Raw genomic sequence first — 24,367 nt, 5'->3', positions numbered from 1 at the left:
GTCGTCCACCTTATTCTCGTTTACGAAACGAGCTGATTTGCTTATTAACACATCTCCTGCTGGTCACGTAAAAATACCTTTTTTTCGTAATATCGTTTCACCGTTGATTACCTTAAAGTATACCCACCTTGTACAAAATTGTTGTATTTAGATTTACGATTATCCTTTTAAAACATTGCTATAATCGATGAGGTACTTGATAGAAGAAGCAGGAAATAATACGTTATAGACAAGTAGAAGGACGACGTACTTTTATATGAACGATTAAGCGATCATACGAAACAGATGTATCTTTGTGTAATCAACGCGAAATATGTTAACATTTAGTCGATATGATCAGATGATCGTTCTATCGATTAAAAATATCATTGAGGATTGATCCATCAAAGAACAACGACAGATCAAAATTTGCAACCTTCTTCAGTGAATTTATTTTAAGTTGGCCAAACAGTTCTTTCGTATACACATTGTTGTATACATTAGTGGTTATTTGTAACATTATTGAATTCTATTTTTAACATTGGATGTATTTTTGATATAGCATTTTCGTAGTAGGTTTAATATTCCAGTCAAAGTGTAGTATTTATACGTTGTTCTGTTTAATTTTAGAATTCTTCTGATCAAGTGTATTTATTATAGTACTTGCTCTGTGTTTCGCAGCAACGTTCCTTTATATTATTGATTTACTCTGACATTTGTACTTTGCGTGCCTATCTTTAGTATCAGTTTCACCATCACGTACGCCAATCGATCACATTTTCTACCGTGAAATACGCGATAAAGAAAGCTTGTTATTTTCCATTGTAACAGAACGTTATCAACGTTCGTGTTACACGTCAAAATGTTACATTGTGTTTCTCCCGGCAATGTTTCGCATAATTTAAGTAAAAAATGCGTTCAACCGAGCATTTCGTATGTTAAATATAAATTAAATCCCTAATCTACGTATTATGTACGTACTTTTAATTCAACACATTGTGGATCATTATTATCGCGCTCAAATTGATTTACTTCAATTTGCACAATTAATTTCTTCAAGAGTGATCATTTGAGAGATTAATAAATACTGTTGCACTCAGTTCACATTCGCAAAGGCTTCCGTGCAATTCGCGTTCGGTAACTGGGTGCCACACCCTTCCGTGCCGCTTCCGCCCTTCGTTGAGAGAAGTTAGTAGCAAATTGGAGACTCCCTTGCCTTTCCTTCCAGTAATTGGCAAGCGATGCACTGGGCGTTTTTCTCGGTCCGGCCCCGATCCGTAATTGCATCCGACCAGCGAACGGATCCACTGTGCACACGCATAGATGGAGGCAGGCCATGCTCGCTACAAAACGATTGAGAAACTTCTAAGTACATTGTTTCTCTTCCAATAGCCGACGAACGAACATCAATGTTCGAACGTTCATTTGTACCGAGCTTATTGATGGTCGAAGTTAAAGTTCAGTAAACAAGTTGTAAAACTTCTAATAAGTCGATTAATGTTACAAATCGTCGTTGCTTAAAGAAACTTTTTAGGGTTGAAATTTTCATACTAAGAATTGAATACGTGAAAGTAAGCGCGTCATAGTCAATCGGTAGAATAAACGAAATTTCCTATCGTCATCGATACGTTCAACTAACAAATTAAAATAAGGCAACTTCCTATTAACAAATTAGGCGACCTCGTCAATAGTTTTATGTTAGATCGATATTTATACAAATATACGTTAACGATGTTACGAATTATTATTAAAATTATTATGGTTGCTAACAAAAGCGATGATTAATTTCAACAAATTTCCCTTCCATTCGTAAGTTACAAACGTATTACTAGACTGCAGCTTTTTACATTTCATGGATTTGTGAGAAATTCAAGTGTGCAAAAATGTGCAGAATGCACGTACTGTGTGAAGATATATAAAATATCCAAGATAAGTACTTCTGTTATAATAGTTGGGAAACAAAACGTAATCTCTGCCCAGGTACCATTTCACCAGTGTTTATAACAATATGAATTTACATAAATGTCCGCAGTCTTATTACAAAAATCATTCACCGTAAAATACACACTTTTTCGTCAACTTAATTAAGTTTCCTCATAAATCATGTCACCCGAGTTATACTGAATAACGCGCAAAGAAATCTCTCTATTCCCAGAGGAACAAAGAAAAAGGATTAGCAAGCGACGGAAAACTATCGGTGAGAAGTTGATGGTCATACTTGCGCCCTGTCATTTCACAACTCGTAAAAGCTGCTCCTTCTCCACCTTCTTCTCGTTCTCTTCATTCGGTTGATTATTTCACTGGCGGATCGTTGGCCGATGACAGGTGAAGCCAAGTTGTGCAAGGAAGGCAATGCAAGAAGAGATTGGAAGCGATCCATTCGACCGGATATAATTGTTCCGTTACTAATTGACTTTTGCGGAGTACCTTTTGCGCGGATCCAGCCACCTACTTGCCTTCTTACGTTAACAAAGCTGATTTGCTTTACCTTGGTCTTCTGTAATAAGCGTTAATTCGAAGAATAACTTGTGCAAGTGGATCTTCCTTATTATAAGGAAGATATAACTATCGATAGATTGTTTCTGTTTTAGCTCGACAAGATTTCATTATAGAACTTTCCGATCGAAACAGCACATATTTAGAAAAGTACAAACGTGGCTCACCTAACTCGACTTTTAGTTCTACGTAACGGGCTTGTTAAAGGAAAGAATATCTATCTAATAATAATCTTAGCTTTTTTACCATTGTCGATGTTTATCTAGAAATCGAAGATGAAACCGGGATTCTGGAAAGATCTTCGTTCCTTCGACAATGAGATGTGTAAAAAGTGAGAGCAAAGAATGAAATAGTTAATTCAAAATAAAATAAATAGAGAATTTATCTTGCGTAGTTAAAAACATTCAAATGATCGTATGTTACTAGATATATCGTTTATCTATCATTCGTATCTTCTGTTTGATTTCAGATCTTATAGAAAGAGAGCTTTATTCCAGAAAGAAATCGAACGAAAGTCTATTAACGAAATTCAACTGTTTTTTATCATTTATAGCATAGGTGTGAATAAAATATTTGTAACGGCAAAGTTTTGTTTCTTAAAGAATCTACGCCTTACACCTCATTGTATTTCCAATGTATCCATATATTATGCTTCACTAAATAATGATTCACGTTTCTCTGCTTACTTTCGATACATCGTGCTATAATCGTCGTTACAGCTCCCACGATCTGCGTATATCGCGATCAATCGACTAGAACTATCGTACTGGTGATTAGGTATCGCAATGACAAAAATTCGAGGGGAGTCAAGTAAAAAGATCACGCACGTGATCATGTGTGCCGCGTCGTCATGTATTATTAGCAGGTAGCTTGTTAGGCGGTCGGTTTGTGGATAATGGTAGGTATTACAACACGCGACCGTTATTAACCCCTCGGTTGGTCTCCCTTGCTCTGTCACGACCCCCTTTAATCTGTCTTTATTTCGACCCTGTAGCCGCGGCTCGTTCACTCGATTGAGAGGAACACCCTACCAGACCAGATATAAATCATTATTCATAATAAGCTGTCGCGACAAAAAATTTCTACCGACAGATCTTAGCTACGCTAAATGATCGCCGTCGTAGTTGTCTCTCGCCCCACCGGATGACTCCCCACCGGTTCTTCAGAAGACCTCGAGGAGATCATCGCGCGATTAAAGGACGCCGCCTTGTGAGAATCCAAACGTTCTCTTTTAAACTCATTTTCAATTCGGAACTTCTGATTTCTAGAGAGACTAAGCGCCATCCTATAAAAGTAGATGAAATTATCGGAGATGACTGTTTGACGTGACCTAAACTCCGTCTATACTATATATATATAGTGAAACAATTGCCTTGAGCATATAACAAGTTGTTTTTATACTCGAGCTGTACGATACATTCTTATAACTTGTTCTTATATAATTGTTGTATCTTTCTCATATCTTATATTCTTATATCTTTTGATTTTGTAACAAGTTTTTATAAGATTTTGTATCTTTTTTGTTAGTAATGGTGTCGAGTGTTAACTCGACAGTAGTAGCTTAGGTGATCTAGTCAAAAATTTTATTCCTTGCCAAATTTGATTTATAAATGATCATAAGAAGGCAATGAGACGTTGCAATTAAATGTTCATGTACCCTTAGTAACGAAATGATCATTTTATTATTTAAATTGTGAGGTACAAAGGTAAATGTTTTAATTCACTATGTGTATATTTGACTAAAAATGAAATATGAACAAACTTTCTAAATTTTCTTTATAGATTGACTTTGTATCAAACCTTTTTCTAGAAGCGTAACATAAACTTCCATCGCTAATTTGTTACTAACTCTCAATAAACGCAAGTGAAGTATCTAACGAACAATCGATACCGATCCTATCCCATTCGCAACAAAACTGTACATGCTAACAGATTTGAAACACGGCATTCGTCCAGTTTATTTGAATCTTATAATCTAGTAACAAGCATCGACGACCGCGATCAAGAATCATATTCCCAGGTGGTTCGAACCCGGCAAAGAACACGTCTTCATTTTAGCAGTTCGAAGGTGGTGGTGACATTCCAATGGACTAGGACGCGGGCCGAGCGGAAAAGACACGATATTCCCGTGCACGTGGAGATCGATGTCCTGGAGAACGTGGTCTTCACTGTCCTCGTCAAGCAGCACCTCGTGTCCCGATCATCTTCGTCGTGTGGGTCCGAGCGTGCCGGACATAGCACCGCGTCCTCGCGATCGCCAGGGTTTTGCCGTTGCGCGACCCGAGTTTTTCGCTCGACTCTCCTCTGGCGGCAACTCGAGGCTTGGCAAGTCGGGAGTGCATTACACGCAATTAGACGCCAGGGTGGCCCCAAGGTATGTCCGATAAACGGTCCTCCTCTTCCCTTCTCCGCCTACCACCATCGCCTTTTCCTTCACGACTCTCTTTCTTTCTTTCTCTTCCTTCTTCTTTCTTCCTTTCTTTCCTCCTTTCTTTCCCCGTGCTTCTACCTACACAGGTCTCTTTTCATCTCTTTTCCCCTTTTCGTCTCTTCGTCGTTCCATCTCTTCTCTCGTCCCTCTTCCATTTTGTCGCAGATTTCTCAGCCGTACGATTTCTCTTCCTGCACCTTCCAATACTCGTGGAGCATAGCATGAGAAACAGACTCTGTGCCAAGCTTCGGTTCGTCTCCCCCTTTGCATCATTCCTCCCCATTCCTGCCTTGTCCTTCTTCCTCTCTCGGTAGTTCTCCCTGTGTTTGCCGTTTCTTTCATCCACAAAGGGGACCTTTCCTTTCGGAGCAAACGTCGCGGACCTATCATCCGCAACTCTATGTAATTCGCCGTGAAAATGACCATCATGAACTTTCAACCCCGCCGTGTGCGGCTACATATTACCTAGGTACTTGTCTTACAATATAACGTAATGTATATATGTACGACTTTTAAAATAAGCAGGAAATATATAATATACTCGTTCCATATCAATGATATATATATTCTCCATATAAAATTGCAAGATTCTAATAAATGTTCGATGTTGGTCCAAAAACTGGAATTTAGATTTATTTCAAATTTGACGTATTTATTTCTTCCTCGTTATTTTTAATATATATTTGGAAAATGAATTAAAAATAATAAAAATAAACAGTTGATTTATACAGTTGATTTACAATATTATACGATAGATAATAAAAAACTAATAACATAAGGACAATGTCCCATGGAAAAGAAAGAGGAATAGTGAAATAAATTTCGAATTTAATATGTACTATCTGTTAATTTAAAAATAATATCTCCTATTAATTTGCGATATTATATTGTATATATCGAAGAACGACGATACAAGGACAATGTTCTCTAGAGAAAAGAAAGGAATCGTGAAAGTCTGTTACACGAATTTCGACTACAACGTCGATCGTCTCGTTCTAAGAAAATGGGATGACATATCAACGGGCTTCAGACGTTCATCGCATTAAAGACTATGGAAACTGTAGACAAAACCAGAACACGTTTGATTCGCTTGAATAGTACTTCCCGACGACAAATACAATTGTGGTATGCGTGTCGCAAAGTGAAAGAGGCGAACAAACATAGTATCGCCTCGGTCTCCGCAAAAATGTCCAACTAATTATATTTGTGCGTGTGCGAACACGTGTTTCACGCTTGTACGGACAGTCAATGGAGACTGTGACTATCGTCGAACAGGTTGGCACACGGCCCTGTCGTTGTACAAGAGAGGCTGGTACGCTCTCAGAACAAAATGGGAGGAGACGAGAGAACGCAAGAAAACAGCTCATAGAAGAAGTACTAGCACCGTTTAAAGCAGGATGCGAACAGACCGGCGCGTTCTAAGTGTAATTACCATTGGCGCAATTAATTTAGCTAAAGAGTCCCGGCATTAATTTACAATGTGAGTCTCCCTCTTTCTGATGTCCTCTCCTCCTCTACTTAATGCCCTCGTCAACTGTAGCTGCCTGCATCGGCATTCCTTTCTCGCGGTTCTCATCGATGTACCGCCGTGAATTTCATCCGATTTATAAATCATCGTCGAAAGATCGAGCCGTCGATGAAACTGCGGTAAACAAGCGTTCGCGTTGTAACAATGATAATTGACACTTATTACTGCATTTTTCTTTACAATTATCAGCTGCTTTCACAACGTATAAGGTTTTTATCCAAGTTTTGTGTGACGAATCTATGTTTTCAATCGTTTAACGTTTGGTAATTTAGCGTATAATAAAAGATCAAAATTAATAAAAGCTAAGAAATTGATAGATGAAAATGGAAAAATATTTCAGCGAGCGTAGCGAGCATTAAGATCAAAGATCAAAGATAGAAAGATCGTTGTGTATGAAATATCGAACTGAAACGATTAATTACTAAGAACACATTGATCACATTGATCTTTATTTCTCATATTTTATAAGTGATAATCTAAGCGTTTTTCTTTTCAAAACGCGATTTATCTGTGACCTTCTATACAAACCATTTTCGAGGTATTCATTTTCAGAGTTGATATCTTGGTCGTTTAAATATGAAAATAATGTATTATACGTATAATATATAGCCAGTTAATAATATTTGTTCAATGATTTAATTATATTAACAATTAATCTATTTGCTTGCGCTTTTATAGAAATTTTTATAGAAGTAAAGCAATTCAGATATATTTTAGGGACTGTTGCGTTTCTTTTAGGAATTCTTACATCTGATAGACGTTAACAACTTTACTACGTAGCTGAACGGTTAAAGAAAATGGACAATGTAACTATCCAAGCTTGACTGACAGAACCAACTTTCTTCTAGTTTATAATCTTGTTACAGCTGTGGCAGATAGAAAGGTGGAACATTCGAATAGCTTAAAATTGCGATCTCTACACGAGATCAATTCTTCGATATTCACTGCAGAACACGTGTCTCTTCCGATTCTCTACTTCGATCACCTGGTACTTGAAGTATCAGCTGCTGACCTCTTATTTCCCAAGCATTTTATGTATTACAAGATAAGTTACCAGCTTTCGATTTAATATCAATCATTTAATAACAACTTGATTCGTAAAATTTGTCATTTCGTTAATTTTCTATTCGTAAGAAACAAATATTCAGAAATTGATTCGGATATAGACTCTCCATTTCGTATTTTTGATCGTACCAACATTCCTAACAATAATTTATACGTTGCACGTAATATTAAATCTACCTAATAGAAGATGAGTTTTTTTTCAGAGCTGCCAAATCTATATTTTACGTTGTCAATCTATATTTCTATATTATAACTATATTAAATCTATATAATCTATATTAAAACAGAGTTTGACAAAGGATGTAAATTCATACATATACATAGCACAGCAGTTAATAAACGACTCTAAAACACAATTCGACAAGAAAGGTTTTATTCGAAAATTTCAATGTCTTGTTAACCCATTGCTGTAACATTTTGTCGGTTTTTTCTGCATGGACCTATTTTAAAATTAACCATTTATTCCTTTGCCAGTGACATCGAAAGTCAAGCGTAACGAAAGAAACAGAGGCAGTTTGCGTAGCCTGAAAGAATACTAGAATCTTGACACACCTTTAAAGCCATGGGTCAGTCATTGTGAATGGTGAAGTGCCGTGAAAAAGATCACGGAGCATTGTGCCCAGCACTGGCTTTACAACTGGGCGGGATGACTCCTAAATATTTTACAACTGCCTTACGGTCCTAACACAAACGGCCGCCCGTCAGGACGCCCATTTTTTCCCTTCTAACATCTATATAATATTTCACCTGGTGGGACGTGCTCGTGCCTTCTCTATAGAATGCGAACAAGACAGCTATTTTGTCGCACCACCTTGATGCCAACCGATTTCACGCAGTCGCAGCTTTTCTGCCTGTTATTGCCGTGAGGCTTCGATTAGTTGCATGAGAAACTCGTATACCCAGTTCTGCTTTCATTTCGACATTTTTCTTACAATTTCAATTCAGCGTGGTCTAGAAGAAATCCGCAATTCTCTTCTTATACGATACAACTCGATCTAACATGGTTTAGTCGGAGATTTCGATATGATTTGGAAATAATTTATTATTTATACTAGATTTTGTTTGGAACTGATGAATTTTTTTCTTGGAAAGCTATTCACCGTTTCAGGACAGAATCAGATTGTAATGATATCGTTCTTGGAAAACTGTTTTATATAAGACGTTTCGTACAAACATTTCGTATATTAGAAATAACCAAACAAACCATATGAAAGCAATGGATCCGTCATTCTTCCCTTTCATCTTCAAAATACCAACAATACGGCATGTCTCCCGTATTCACCCTAATACATTTTGAAAGACAGAGACCTCTTATTTTCCATCAAGATCGCACGTTTGCTGTACGTTTGCCGAACGATCCGAATCCATAAATTCCCGGATGAGGAAACGTTTCGCGTCTCATTCGTTAAAGAAGTCTGTCGAATTACAGCGGAGCAGCGGAGTTGCGACAAAAACCGTCGAAAAGAACAACATTGCCGCGGAATGGTTGGGAAGGACGAAATCCTCGGTGTGGACAGTAGACCGCGTCCACGAGGCGCAATCACGAGCACGGTCCATTGGCATTGGCCGGTGGTCCAATTAGCGCAGCATCCGATAAACGAACTCGCGGCAGGGTGGCTGTGCAATTGCTGGTAAGCCGCCATATAAATTTCTTAGTAGAAGCCGGTCTCTGTACAAGCAGCCAGGCTAACTGTGCTGTATACGCCGAGCTGGGCTTTCTTGCGTGCTCGCGCGATACTCGCCTCGACCGGGCGCGCTCGCTAAAGGGTATTAAATGCCTTCCTTCTAGGCTGACCGATGATTCTGCCGACGACAGTTACTATCTGGAATTTGCCGCTTTCCGTCAAACGACCAGGAGCCACGGACCGAGGCTGTACAGTTACCCGTTGCATGGCGACAAAGCGCGCTTTTAAAACGCGGCCGTCGCGCTCTGCACGCAACCCTTCTTCTTCTTGCTCTGTCATTGCCCGACGCTTTGCCCCTGTTTCGGACTTCATCGTGTCGCTTCGATCGTTCTACGTTGTTTCGGGGTAAATGTGGCAGAATGTCGGTTTATGCAGATGTATATGATATTTGATAAAAGAATTCCTAGGTATTATTCGTACTGATAGGAGTAGTGTACGAATGTGAGACTTGAAGACATGGGAAATTCGAATCTTTCTGCTAAGAATTCGCTTATGTTTTGTCAAGCTCTATCAGGCTGCGTTATTAGCACGTAGCTTTAATCAACCTGCCCTTATTTGTCAACAATTGACAACAAATAACGCTTATATGGCAGCAGCAATTATCAACACTTGACATATTACAAATGACGCCAATGTGGTTTCAGCGGCGATCAAAGTGTTAATTGAGTTGTCACCGTTTTGAGAACACGTCTTTTGTATTTCATATTGCGATTCATCGTCGTGAGTCATTTCAGACAATATAAGATTTCGATATACAGTTGGAGAAATTGGTACGAACGTTTTAGCTTTGAACCACCAAACTTGAAAATAGGACAGCGACAGTTACGATCGAAATTCGAACAGCCACAAATATGTCCTCCAATCATCGTGCAAGTTTAAGATTTAGAATTCTTAAAGATTTCTTAATAATTCCCTAATATATCTCTTCTACTTTTGACTAATATTTAGGTACGTAATTTTATTATCGATGGAAGAAAACTAGGTTTTGTAAATATTTCTCACATTAGGATAATTACAGGTGACACTGAGAACTGCCAACTTGGCAAATTAACAAATATGTAAATAATTTTCCCAGTTTTGTTATTTGTATGAGCTATAATAACGGAGCAACAAGTTACGACGTTCCTATTGCAAACTATTTCTTATTTCTCCTGAATTCAAGGCGTAAGGATATCAAAACACACATAGTTTTACGATTTGTGTATTCGATTATACTAACCATGTCAAAGTCGATAATGTATCTATTGGTAACGTTAAAATCTTTTTGTTTTACGTTAAAAAATATGACGTCGCGTAGGAGGATTTGGCCTCTGGCCAAAGTTTCTTCTTCCGCTCGCTATTCAGCCAAGTTCAAAGTAACCCGCGAATAGCCTTTCGTTATCCTACAACCAACGAAGATTGCGAAGATTTTAGTTTGCAGTTTGGCATTCGCCAATCATCGCTACGTTCGTGGATCGCACTTCTTTCATATTCTTCGGTTCGATATCTTCGCGGCCGACGATATTTTTTTTTATATACGTACCATTGATTTGTAAATTAGTGTGCTGGGTGTAACTTGAGGACCAGCGATGTTGATTTTATGTAAATTGCATGTTGCACAGCAGATTATATGAATAGAGTGATTGAGAAATATTCCGTTGAAATCCTTGAAGAAACTGCAACTCGAAGCCACGTGATGATTGTGTTATAAAACGTAAGTTTTCTTGTTCGTACCTTATGTTTATATCTTATTTAATAACGTCACCAATACATGTTCTTAATACCGTCGTGTAAATTGTGCAAATTTTTTACTATTTTGTGATATAAAAATTTTGATATAAAATTGACGTGACATTGAATTGACATTTAAGATTGCGCAACAATGTTATAGTACCGGTAGAAACAAAGTTATGATGTATAAGTTAAAAATGTATGCATCTGTAGTTAGACTATCGTATGTTTTGCATGTAACCGACGTAATAAAACTGCGTAAACCGAACAGGAATATTACTCTGACCATTTCCTTTCATCGCTTGAGTGAGATTGTCTTTTTCTTGGCAAAAGAATACACTTATTCCGAAGATTCATATCTGTCTATCTATCGATTTCTAGAATGTTATTTCATTTCTTCTACGCACAATTGTGTCCTTCCTGCAAATAGCTACCAAAGTAAATGTTGGTAAATACTACCTATAATAGCTAACTATTAAAATCTGAGAAAGTTGTATTTTGAAAACTTATATTATAATTTTGTCGTGCAAGAAATCCGGGGTTAACTTCAAATTTCCAAGGAAATAGTAGTATCAGGTTATCCGTTTTGTTATGTATACACTATTTACTTATTTATTAATCTAGTATAATTATTATATTATTCATATTGCACCAGCACCATATATGTGACTTTCAATGGCATTAAAAATAAATTTATAGTCATCAAGAATCTTAGAAGTTTATGAACTATAAGAAAGGGTTGAGATTTCTAAAGATTGAAATTTGCATAGCAGTTTCTGATAATTGCTTAAACATCGTAAACAAGATAATAAGACGTTATCAGAGTTAAATTTATCGTGAGTTGCGTTTGTCGAGTTTACTTAGAAGACTTATCAAACAAATAGCTACATATATTACTTTTTATTTATAACTATAGCTATATTTTATAGTCTTTTATTTATAACTAATGTAATCTGAATATTTTCTTAAAATTCTAATAAATTAAAAATATAAACGATAGATATTTGCAGATTTTTTAAATCTATTAAAGAATAGAAAGTTAAACTTTGTTATTGATAAACTAAGAAATTGCTTATAAAATTTGAAATCGCTGTATTTGTAAAAATTGTATAACATAAATCTGATAAGACTTTATTGATTGAAACTATTATTATTATATATTGCAATATACTTATAACCTGCTAACATGATCTACATTAAATCCAAATGTGCAGATCTGTCTTACGAAATGTATTTTATTTAATAAAAAATATGCATCTTCCTGACTGTGCAAGATTGCACAAGCAAATATCGTTTATGCAATCAGAATGGATGTAGAAGAGATAAGTTTCTGTCATATGTAATAACTAGGTCAACAGCATACAAACGAGCCATTAGTAATTTTATAAACGGATATACTTATCACATTAAATTCTTGAAATACGTCCAAATTCTATTAGCAAAAATTTATTATGACACTGTATTGAATATGAAATACTGCTATGTGCAAGAATACATATTATGCAGTGTCTCATATGTTCCACTGAACTACATATTTGTACTTCTGATATAAAGAGAATTATAGATTGGAGAAACAAAGTTTCTTTCCTTAATAAAACGAATAACTCGAGAAATAAATACTATCTAATATATTGATATTAAAGAATGTTAAGAAGAGAATAATAAAATAAGGATATTAATATTAAAGAACTTAGAAAGCAGTAAAACTTCTAGAAGTAAGAATATTTATATTAGGGAATTCAGGAAGGAAGTTAAGACTTTGTTCCTATAGTTTAATGCACGGGGTAATCCATTATTATAACCTATAAATGTTTATATTTCGGAAAGTAAGTAGAATCGAAAAATTTTCTTGAAGACGAACACGTAGATTTTTTGTAGTGTTCAATTCTTAGCTCTTGAAATCTCGCTTTGGTGGTATTCATCTTCGTTTAGCACAGAACCGAATTGCTTGTTGCGGAAGGTCAGGAATATGCATTTGCGTTTTCTTTGCTTTTGAAACGTTAGAATTGGCCAACAAGAACGAAACTAAAACCTCGAAGGTTTAATACAAATAACGCAAAATTTATATTTACCGTAATATTTAGAATAATTAGTGACCATTCTAATAGATGATAATTTGGAGTACTTTAGCTTTTAGCAAGCATCTTTTTCATATTTTACGTAAATAATGTAATAGCGTGAACAGTGGTGCTAATAAAATGAACATATGAAATATTCTCATGATTTCCATATCCATAGATAACAAAAACAATTAAATAGTTTCCTCAAATAAGAAATTATTTATTAAGTAGTATGTAATATTGTATTGTATTAGATACTGAATGTTAATAAATTCTAAGTTAATAACAAACATGAGTATTCTAGAATTCTTCTTCTAAGTAAACTACCAACGATTGAAAGAAAAATATAGTTGAAGAAAGATACAATGCAATATTCGATCAATCAAAGAACAATAATAAAGTGTGGGCTTTTGTACAAACCAAAGTTAATCACATTGCAACAGTTGTATTAACGTAAATTTTGTTATTATTTATTTTTAGCACACATCTATTACTTTCTCGCTGTGATTCACTTATCCACAAATACATAATATCAACATGGATATGGAGGACGATGTAAGCTCAATCGCAGAACAAAATACAAGATCACCTAGACGTAATAGACGTAATAGAATATCTCATAAAACAAGTATTAGAAAATTTCTCAGAAATGGTAAGTAAATCTACATCAATAAAAAAGTTTCAAAAATTTGCGACTAATTAATATGCTTATTTGTATTATTTTTATCCAAGTTTGGCGCAAAATCGAAGCCGAGATTGATGGAAAAGAATACAAGAATACGGATGACAATGGGGATCACTATTTCTGTAAGTGACTATGTTTGCAAGTGAAATTGTATAATTCAATAACAATTTTTATATACGCATTTTAATAGATAATTTGATATTTTATCAATAAATATTACAGTTACAATACTTCTTTATTTTAAAAATTCTTCTTTATCTGCAAGTGGTAAGAAAGAAATTTTTTGCGTCGAAGATGAGAAGACAAATATGCAATATAATATTCATCTGATATTATTATATTTGCCGTGTAAAATGTATCGCTGTCTAACGTATATAATTCTCATTTATAATATCTAATTACTATATTTATACAAGTTTTAGAAATAGATGTAGTTGTTACCTATAGTTGGGAAGTAAAACTTTGTAAAATAATTTATTTTTAATATATATTCAGAAGTTTTTCGGGCGTAATAAATAAAAATGTCACTGAATGGAATAATAGACTCCTTAAGAAATAAATAATTTACTATTTAAGTTCATTAGCTATACAATAATGTTTTAAATATTATATAACAATATTAATTCTTAAAATGCATTCAGTAAAAATAACTGTAATTATATATCTCGATAGAAACGTTTAATATGCGTGATACTTATAAATCATAATACTACAAAGTTAATTAATTAATGTCTTCTTAATTAAATTTTAACTAAAGCAAAATACAACTAATCCTAATAACATTTTATAAGAAATTATAGCAGTCTATAATAAAAAAATTCTAAAAATAATAGCAGTATCTTATAATTCGTAATTCCAATTCAAGCTAAATTTAACATTTATGTTCACTGCAGTACCTCATCCAAGTTGCATCTAAATACGTGAATGAGGCCCTAAAACGTGACGGAAAGGGTTAAACTTAAAAATCCTGAGCTAAAAAGGTGATATGTATCTATCTTTTATCTAACGGGCTAGTGATCTTTCAATTCGTATTTTGAAATTTTGTTTTAAATTACTAGAACTCTTCACTCTACTTCACTAGTTTTATAAATTATTGAAATCTTCTCATTAAAAGAAAAAGGTTGTAGATAAACAACAAATTTATTTATAAAAAGACAAACTCACTGCAATGTAATATTTAACACTACATTAGACGTAAGTATCCATAAGGTAAAGTATTCATAAGCGATTCCATCATCAAAGCAAAATTTGTTGCTTTGATTTTGAAATCTGCCTTTCGCCAATAAATTATTAAATACAAGTCTTCTTGTATTTAATATCTGACACATGACGAAAACTGAACTTTCATATCGTTGTGAGTATTTAAAATTATACTTAAACATAAATCAATCACTCAAAATATTACGGTAACACAGATGTAATATTTATTGCAACGAAATTAGAGAATATCGGATTTCTCTATTACAAAATACGCAATTCAATTTTAACATTCACTTATGTGATAACTTCTGTAAACATCAAATGTTACTTTGAAGTTATTCAGTTTATATTAATACTACTGATATAAAATTTTAATCATCAGAAGATACAATATACAAGGAGATTCTATCCTGAACTAATAACTAAAATACACAAAATGTTACCACACTACGGGTAAATATCTGTGGTTCTTATGCTCACAAAAAGATCTAGGTTCTAAGGTCGATTCGAATTTTTCGCCCTACGATATGATTAAGTGACCGGAAGAATAAAAATGCATGCGACTTACCACTAGGTGCGAAGAATATTGTTATTAGTATTATCTTTGTCCGGGAAACATCATGAAGGCACCGACCTGCATAATTAAAATGGTAGTTGTAAAAAATCTTTAACAAAAGAAAGATGGAACTTTATTACATTTAGAACTTTAGTAAGAATAACTGTTCAATCTAAAATCTGATTTTATTTCAATAAAGAATAAAAATTTGGAACTTCACTAAATTACCTTCATGATTAACAACAGTTTAAGCTATGAATAAGACAAAGTGGTATATAATATATAAAGATACTTACTGTTCTTGGTTTTTAAAGAGGTTGGATCCTTTTGAGGGGAGGGCTGATTCTAATACCGGAAAAGAGTATTTAAAAAGAAGAATATATCTGTGTGTGTGCGTGTGCGTGTGCGCGCGCGCGCGCGCGCGTGTGTGTGTGTGTGTGTGTATAAAAAAGATAAAAGACTATTAACGTGCTCGATTAAATTACAAGCGACGGACAAACACTGGCGTTTAAATTCGCGTATGAATTCTGATTCAATTTATGATCACTAAGAACTATTTTAATCTAAAAAATATTGGAGATAACTTTACGTAGCAAACACTGACTCTGCTGATCACATTACACACGACCACGAATGTTCCCTGAAAATGAATAAAGGATTATATTAGAAGAAATTTAGAAAAGCTATATACACGTGTGTGTGCGTGTGTGTGTATGTATATTTGATATATATATCAAATGCCAGTTTGTGACAAAAACAGTTATATTGCGTAGTAGCTAAAAATCATGTTTATCAAGGATTGTCAATCAAGAATACTTAAACATGATACATATAAAAATCGTGATTCGTATAAGATTAATATTGTAATATTAATCTCCATATAGCAAATAATAGCAATCTACTGTTGTAATAGCATCAATTACGGATTCATCGGAATTTTATTACAAACTTCTAATTTTTACTAGTTATCATAATATACCGTTAATCAACAATTATTTATTTAATAAATAAATAAGAATATAATATGTAAATCTAATACATTTTTACACACACAATTCTACTTTACTTTTTAATATGAGATTATATATTAAAGCATCACAGTAATACAATTATTAAGGATATTAAGAATTATGTTAATTATATTCGACTATTCCTTGGCCTCTTAAATCGTACAGTACGAAAAGATATACATCAAATTCATTTTGCTCTTCACGATATATATTTCGCCTGCTCTATTTTTATCAACTTCCATGATTGAATTACAGATATGTAACTTTAATATTTCTTTAATCTAATTAATAGACATATTCGACAATGTAGAAAGAAATTTTAAAACTAATAATTTTAATTTTTACCTAATGGGATCTGGATGATGTTCCGTTTCGCTGGACTTCCCGCGTAAAACTAACGTTTTTCCAAGACGCCATCAATCTATCGACCACGAGAAATTATATCGATGACATAATCGAATATCGCGGTATGTAATTAGTAATTAGCGACTGCACACTCTATAGTTTCACTAGTTTCACGAAAGTAACGGTCTTTAATTCTTTTTTTAATATTTATATAGACAAAGTGTATTTTTAAATTTTTAGACATTACAGTTTTTTAAAAAGTTGTAGATATAAATGTATGTATTTAGTTAGCTAGTTATAAGTTCTTTGCTTACAATTAGAGACAAGTAAAGTTTACTCCTTTCGAGTTCACTAATTAATTTTGATTGCGAAAGAGCGTTACATGTTGTTACATCGGATAATTCTGTGCTTTAAATGCTGTGAGATTTAGTGAGAAAGATGTCGATTGATAAATGTAATTTTTTTCTGTGATCAAACTTCAAGTTCTATGGCTGCAATTCAAGCTATGTAAATACATACATTCATACATACATACACACATCTATCATTTATATAACTCTATACTTGTAACATCGGCACATAACTGTAGTAGTGAGAGTGCAATGCATATATGTGACGTGTGTTGTAATTTTATGCTATTGGCGTTCTCTTGCAGATCCTAGATGATGTATGTTAGATTTAAATGAATAATGCTGTACATACTATCATTATAGAACCGTTTTCTTATTAAAATATAAAAACATAATGTATTTGATTTTCAACATATATATACTATATATATATATATATATAGTATTTACACAGTCGTATCTTAAATACGGTAATTCTTAATGTTTAAGGTACTCATGAAATTATTTTAAATAATAATATATTATAAAAGAAAATAATATAAATTAAATTAATATAGAAATTACATTTTCTTTACAATTCGAATTAGAAAAATAATATTCTCTACAACATAAAAACATTATTTCGAAGTTTAATATAATTTTTATATTTTAACATAAATTCTCATTTGTTGTATTATATTTGTTCCATACATACATATTATCGATTTTTATCCTTTTCTGAGGAACTATAGCAGGAACCTAAATTAATAAAACTTATTAATATTTCTTATTATTTTTAATATTCTTACATTACTTTCAATATTTCTAAATAGAAAACAGCCTAAAAGCATTTTATAATTTACCTTTTTGAACACTTTGAAATTAAGATGAGCTCGAAGTGATGAATTACTTTTTAGTGCGGAATTTATAACATTTTGTGCTTTATGTTTCCTTTTTTCTTTTTCCTGAAATTTTGAAGTAAAAATGATATACAGTAGAATCCCCTACTTTAGAATTTTTTAATGAAAGTTATATATCTATTAAACTTACCACAGAACATATAAGAGAATCTTCAGGTGTATTTACTGGTTCTGTTGTATGTGGTGTAATTGAATTTTCTGAACATGTCGTTTCTTTATTATGCTTTTTCTCTACTTCTAGTGTTACAGGGCGCACATTTTTTAATTCTATTTTTTTATTGACTTCACACATTTCTTTTAAATTTGCGGCAGCTATACGATTATCAGTTAATCGAGCTGTTTGTTGCATTTGCCTATTTTCATCTCTTGAATTACTTGTCTTAAATATATTATTCAATGTATTATGTATGAAATCTTTATTAGAATTCGTGTTATTATTTTTATTTTGCTGTACTGGTTTTAGTTCAATTTCATCATCACTTAAGATTATTACTTCCTTTGATTGTCTCTTATCCAGTATATTACCGTGTTTGTGTAAATTCTGGTTATCATGGTTAGAATATCGAATGATTTGTGAGAACATGTTAGGAAAAGTCGAATTGTTTTCATTAGATCGTATATCTTGCATACTTGCCTCTGTTGCTGAAGCATCATTAGGAGTTTCGTCTATGTATTGTAATTTATTACATTTTTGCTTTCTTGTAGGTTGTGTATCAGCAAAATTTGAATTTGATTGTAATTCTTGGCTACTAATGCTGCTCAATGTTTCAGGAATAACACATTGTCTTACTTTCACGAATGTTGTTTTTGAAAGGTTGGAAATTTCTTTTGGTTGTGTAACTTCCACATTTTTCACTGTTGCTGAAGCATCAGTAGGAGTTTCTTTTATGCACTGTATTTCATTATATCTTTGTGTTCCTGTTGGTTGTGTGAAAATATAATGTACATCTGATTGTGATTCTTGACTACTGATGCTACTCAATGTTTCAGGAATAACACGTTGTCTTATTTTCACGGATGTCGTTGCCGAAACGTTGGAAATTACTCTTGATCGTGTAACTTGCACATTCTCTGTTGCTGAAGTATCATTAGGAGTTTTCCTTATGCATTGTATTTTATTATATTTTTGCTCTTCTGTAGGTTGTATGACAACACCACTTACATTTGGTAATGGTTCTTGACTGATATCCAATGTTTCAGGAATAATACGGTGTTTTACGGGTGTCGATATCGAAAACGAAAAAGTTGGTAATGCTGACACTTTGGCTGTTTCATCTTGTGTATCAAGATTTAAAATCTCACATGAATCATTCTTTCGTTCCGATCTTTTTAAAAGCTTTGCGAATTTATACATAGGATTGCAATATTTTTCTGTCGAACAATGCAATATTGCAAGACAAATTTCAACTTCAGCTATCATTCTATAATTATTTGCTTTCAATGCTTGTTCTGAAGAAGAAAGCACAAGATAATTAAGTACATATGACCAATAAAAGATAACGCTCAAATTATTTTATAGTGTGTAATAATCACTTACGTATTGAATGATATGTACAGAAAATATTTTCCGTGATCTGTGTTGAATCATTGTCTGAATATTGTAATACAATCACGTTTGGACTGCAAAATTCTGTAGTTGTTAGGCTTGCTCTTTCAAATAATTGTGGTATTCCACCTAAAATATATTTTTTATTAAGAACAGTATTTAATATTTTATTCAGATAAGTCATGGATACAATTTTCAATTTTTGGTATTTACCTGCTATTCTAATGATTTTTTTATATTTCCTATATTGAGTTGTACTAAAATGTATAAATGTTAAATTTTCAAATAACGTTGTTCTTTTCTTGTTTGGAGAAATCAATACCTTTTTTTTAGCGATTAATGGTTCACTAATTGGTGGAACAAAATTATTTGAATCTGGAAGTTGCTGACCATTATCTATTGCAGATTTAACTTCGTCCCAATATTTCATTGTCACTATTGGTAGAGCAGAAGCCATAGCAGAGGCAAGCTGTTATATATCCAAATTAGTAATACACATTCGATTAGAAAATAAATTACCCAAATTAAAAAATTTTTTCAAGGAAAATACCTTTAGTGTTAAGATAGCATTTCCTACTGTTAAATAAGTGGATGCCCTTCTCCAATCGCTGTCAGTAATTATTACACCATCAATTTCTTCCATCAGTTGTTTTAATCTTTCTATCTCGTTATCACATAAAGTAGATACTGTTGTTATTATAGGCACATTTATCACCCTAATATGTAAATTTCCTCCATATAGAAGACTTATATTTATATGTAACATTTTTAGATAAAAAAAAAGTAAAAAAACCAAAACTTACTTAAATACATGGTTCTGTAAACCAAATCTTATTGTATCTTGGTGTTTTAAAATACATTCAGTTTCAGTTAGTTGTATTATGTCACGTTCATGAAGGATAAAAGTACCATATTTTGACTTTAAGTCTTTTAGTTTACATATAGATGTTGGTTCAGTACTCTGAAACAATGTAAGAATTTTTATTTTGTAAACAGCATTTTCTTATTATATTATATTTTCCTGTTTAAAAATACCCTTATCTCCTCTAATTTTGTAACGCTAATTGAGGCATGTTCCTTGCTGATTGATTTATCATTTGGCAAAACAATGTCAGCTTTCTTCCTGCCGATTAACGTCTCTTGATTTGGTTTTAAATATATGCGGACACCTAAACACAAAAGCTGGAATAACATTGTCATTTATGATTGATCTATTACTTAATCGATAACAGAACGTACCTTGTTCATTAACCAAGTACCACATTGTAATCAACAATTATAAAGTTACATTTAATTGACTTAGTTCACACATCTACAATAAGTTGACTCGCTCATAGCCTGGCATACGGCATATTGGTTAGGTATGCATGTTTATACCATGGATATATATATATAAAGATAGAGTGCGTGCATGAACGAACTGGAAAAACGAAGAGGGAATAGAAAAAGAATATGATATTCGTGCAGTAAATATGATAATGTAACACTAATCAATGAGTGGCATCAGTTTTTATGCCTGATTAGATAAAATTAATGATTAATTAAATTTTCTTTGTATCAATTCAGTGTACCAGTTCATCAGCTCTATTTAGTACAAAACAAAGAGACCTCTATTAAAAATTTCTTTTTGTTCAAAATTCAAAAGGTTTTCATTGCAAACAAAGTATAGATGTAAAATAAAATAGACATAACAATATCAGTACGCTCTTAAGTATGAATCCCAGAGCCCTGTTGGTATTTCTATTTGTGACCTTACTAATACACTATAGAATAAGATTATAACAATTTTATAAAACAATGACAGGGATTTAAATGTTCAAATTAATTGTAATTATGAAGTTATGAATATGATATAGACTTGGGCACATTTGATTTAAAATAAAATAAAAAGTAACAATACGAAATAATGAATTATTTTAACAAATTTATTATTTTTATTTTAGAAATAGCATAGCAAAAGTAACTTAACTTATATATACGTACATTCATACATTCATAAATGCATATGCATTTCTGTAGACTGAGCCGGTAATATCGCATGTGATATGAAAATGGTAAGAGTAGTTTCACAATATCGTGAATAGAGTCCGTTAGTAGTATACAAATTGTTGTGATCGAGACACACGCGCGCACACGCTCACGTATGAATAAAAATAATTTTTTATCTTCTGTAATATTAATCTTTGTAATAACGGCTGGTAATTCGCTTAAAACACAAATTAAATATATCGTACCTTTTGATATTTTATAGATTTTTATTTTATGAGTACATATGTATGTGTTTTTTAAATAATTGTATATACTTATAAAAAATACATTATAAAATCGCAGAGCAGTTTGCTGAATACGTAGTGTTAAATTTGAATGTAAATCAATTATTATCGTTAAGAAAGACAAACACATATTATAACGAGCGCATCTTCCTATAATTCGACAAATATATCTTGAGTCATTATGACCTCAATATGCTGCATTTGGACTAAGTAAGAGTAATCGATAAATTTATATGACATCATGAAAATGGAGTACCTTTTTAAGAAGGATAAATGGTTTAATTTGCAATTCTTAAAGGTAAATTGTAAGGATGAAGTTCTGTTACATATAAATAATTTTAATTAAAAAAAAGCTTCTATTGATAATAAATAACGAATGTGTTAAGGAATACGAGTACACTCGTGTATGAATGTATATTCTAGGAGAAGACAGGAATACAAATTTTAATAATTATAGTTGAGTTGCAGACATAGAATGCAAGATGGAAGTTCAGGGGATATCCTCTATTCAAAGAATTTCTCTATAATAATTCATTAGACATTCTCTTTTTTCAAAGAAATACATTTCATCAACGGTGAAAGGTAATAAGATCAACGGATTATTTCTTTTTATTTCTATATTAATCTTTTCTCCATGATCTCCTAATTGGTTAATATATATTTTAAATATTAGTTTCTACATATACATAATAGATTTAAATTTATGGAAGAGATAGCATTTAATGTCAGTTTTAGTTTTCTGGGAAGGAAGAGGGTGACAGCAGTCAGATAGGTGGAAGAGAGGCTGTTTGAGCACAGCAATTTCCTTCTTAGCTCAGTTTAGATAAAGGTTTATTCTGTGATGCTTTATTTTAAAAACTACGACAGTGTAAGCAAAGATATTTTAATACAGAGATATGTTTATATAAAAACGTGTTTATGGACATTAGTTAATAAATCATGATTTATATTAAATTTCAACACATTTTACGCACCATCTTGTGTAATTCTACTTATCAGAATTATTTTTATTTCTTGCTCTTATTTCTAATTATTTTTTTCAGTTTATTTTTAAGCGAAACTACGATCTTTGGAAAAATAAGCTTATAAATGTCATAAAAAAGAATAACGATACAAAAATATATAAAAATTTTATTGAGGATATGTAGAGTAGTCCTACATTTAATAGAATATCGGACACAAATATTAATATACCTTCATGTTACGTAATGATCCTCGACGAATTGCTTCGCGAAGTCCATCTTCTTGGCTTATTTCCTACTACGAAGAAAGGAGGTTAACAAGCATGGAAGTAACGCTTCATGTATGTAAATGGATCTTCAGTAGGCTTAAACTGAAGAGCTCGGGGCCGATTTCGTTGTATGTACGAATATTGATCGACTCATTAAAAGTGTTTTCAACTGAGACAGCGCTATTCGAAATGCCGTACAGATCTATATATGTGTTTGCGAAAATACTATGTGTTTAACTAACTGAAAGAGAGTTAACGAACATTAGGGGTGCAGATCATGCACAAATTTCCCGAATGTTCAAATCGAGATACTAAATCCAATTATCGTTAAATATTCAAACAGTACAACAGCTGCATATGAGTTCGTAATTTGGTATCGTAGCATCCCTTCAAGTTGCTTATTCATTTAACCACCGAAGTATCCGAATCCGAGAAATCATGTTTTAAGATAATGTGAAATATTAGATAAGTTATTGCATAATATGAAATGGTCGATTTCATGAATATGTGAACTCATTCAGAAATTAGTCACTGATAGTGCTATTAAGTAATATTTATTAGATATCAATTTATGTTTGAAACTAGCCGAACACATTATGATCCGTATTTTGTCCATTGTTTTACTACAAGAACAAGATATTTACATATATACAATGATTGTTACGGTTAATTGTGTTTTATGAGTATTTATAGCCGAACCATTTGTATTTAACCATTAATCAATCCCTAACTTTCCAGAAGTAATATATGCCAATATACAGGGTGGTTGGTAACTGATGGTACAAGCGGAAAGGAGGTGATTCTACGCGAAAAAAGAAGTCGAAAATATACAATAAATATTTTTCGTTTGAGGCTTTGTTTTCGAGAAAATCGACTTCGAATTATCGCTCGATACGCGTGGGGTACGTTATAACGGATCTCACCGTAGATCGTTGTCTCGATGGAAAAATTTAAAAAAGAAAAAAATAAAAAGAAAATTTTATTCTATATTTCCGATTTCTTTTTTCGCGTAGAATCACCCCCTTTCCGCTTGTACCACCAGTTACCAACCACCCTGTATGGATATTTAAATGTATTTCCAAAATTAATGTCGATATACTAATTTTTTACCAATTTGTTAAGTCATTTAAAAATTTAGATCTTCGGTATATACGTAGATCGATAAGTTCGGTTGTCTTTTAGAGTTATCAGCAAAGGTGCATTGTCCTTGTAAGTCGGGCGTTGAAAGTCATTAATTAATTCACATTTGGTAAGCATGTGCATTTATAGAACCCTAATTCCCTTAGCTATTGACATATCATGAACCTGAAATTGTGTC

At 32.8% G+C, this 24,367-nt stretch overlaps 2 protein-coding genes and 1 long non-coding RNA gene across 3 annotated transcripts; 1 reads left to right on the top strand and 2 right to left on the bottom strand.

Annotated features, from left to right (window-relative positions):
* Window positions 1-424: 424 nt before the first annotated feature.
* LOC117208583 lies at window positions 425-15,795 on the bottom strand. Its single transcript, XR_004487732.1, has 3 exons — window positions 15,692-15,795; window positions 15,408-15,473; window positions 425-1,322 (listed from the first exon to the last, which is right to left on the bottom strand). It is a non-coding gene; the product is annotated as an uncharacterized LOC117208583 (long non-coding RNA).
* Window positions 10,449-14,149, top strand: LOC117208582. Its single transcript, XM_033449813.1, has 4 exons — window positions 10,449-10,877; window positions 13,435-13,606; window positions 13,687-13,761; window positions 13,862-14,149. The coding sequence occupies exons 2-4, from the start codon at window positions 13,492-13,494 to the stop codon at window positions 14,035-14,037; spliced, it is 366 nt and encodes a 121-aa protein (XP_033305704.1). The 5' UTR covers window positions 10,449-10,877; window positions 13,435-13,491; the 3' UTR covers window positions 14,038-14,149.
* A 1,892-nt stretch (window positions 15,796-17,687) lies between the features above and the next one.
* On the bottom strand, window positions 17,688-20,903 carry LOC117208578. The gene is made up of 9 exons (XM_033449808.1): window positions 20,785-20,903; window positions 20,581-20,714; window positions 20,349-20,506; window positions 20,096-20,261; window positions 19,759-20,014; window positions 19,537-19,674; window positions 18,130-19,448; window positions 17,943-18,044; window positions 17,688-17,838 (listed from the first exon to the last, which is right to left on the bottom strand). The coding sequence occupies exons 1-9, from the start codon at window positions 20,807-20,809 to the stop codon at window positions 17,749-17,751; spliced, it is 2,388 nt and encodes a 795-aa protein (XP_033305699.1). The 5' UTR covers window positions 20,810-20,903; the 3' UTR covers window positions 17,688-17,748.
* Between the last annotated feature and the right edge of the window lie 3,464 nt (window positions 20,904-24,367).

This window comes from Bombus bifarius, unplaced genomic scaffold (assembly GCF_011952205.1).
Source record: "Bombus bifarius isolate JDL3187 unplaced genomic scaffold, Bbif_JDL3187 scf7180000008140, whole genome shotgun sequence".
NCBI classification, from domain to species: Eukaryota; Metazoa; Arthropoda; class Insecta; order Hymenoptera; family Apidae; genus Bombus; species Bombus bifarius.
This window is presented reverse-complemented; position numbering and strand designations above follow the sequence as displayed.

What these genes read in the sequence shown, in the direction of transcription:
- LOC117208578 (XM_033449808.1), bottom strand. Translation starts at nt 20,809, where the DNA reads ATGTGGTACTTGGTTAATGAACAAG. An exon ending in TTACAGAACCATGTATTTAA is followed by an intron (nt 20,262 to 20,348) that starts GTAAGTTTTGGT and finishes TTTACATATTAG; the next exon opens with GGTGATAAATGTGCCTATAA. An exon ending in CTGTACATATCATTCAATAC is followed by an intron (nt 19,449 to 19,536) that starts GTAAGTGATTAT and finishes TTTCTTCTTCAG; the next exon opens with AACAAGCATTGAAAGCAAAT.
- LOC117208582 (XM_033449813.1), top strand. Translation starts at nt 13,492, where the DNA reads ATGGATATGGAGGACGATGTAAGCTCAATCGCAGAACAAAATACAAGA. An exon ending in TAGAAAATTTCTCAGAAATG is followed by an intron (nt 13,607 to 13,686) that starts GTAAGTAAATCT and finishes TTTTTATCCAAG; the next exon opens with TTTGGCGCAAAATCGAAGCC. An exon ending in CAATGGGGATCACTATTTCT is followed by an intron (nt 13,762 to 13,861) that starts GTAAGTGACTAT and finishes TAAATATTACAG; the next exon opens with TTACAATACTTCTTTATTTT.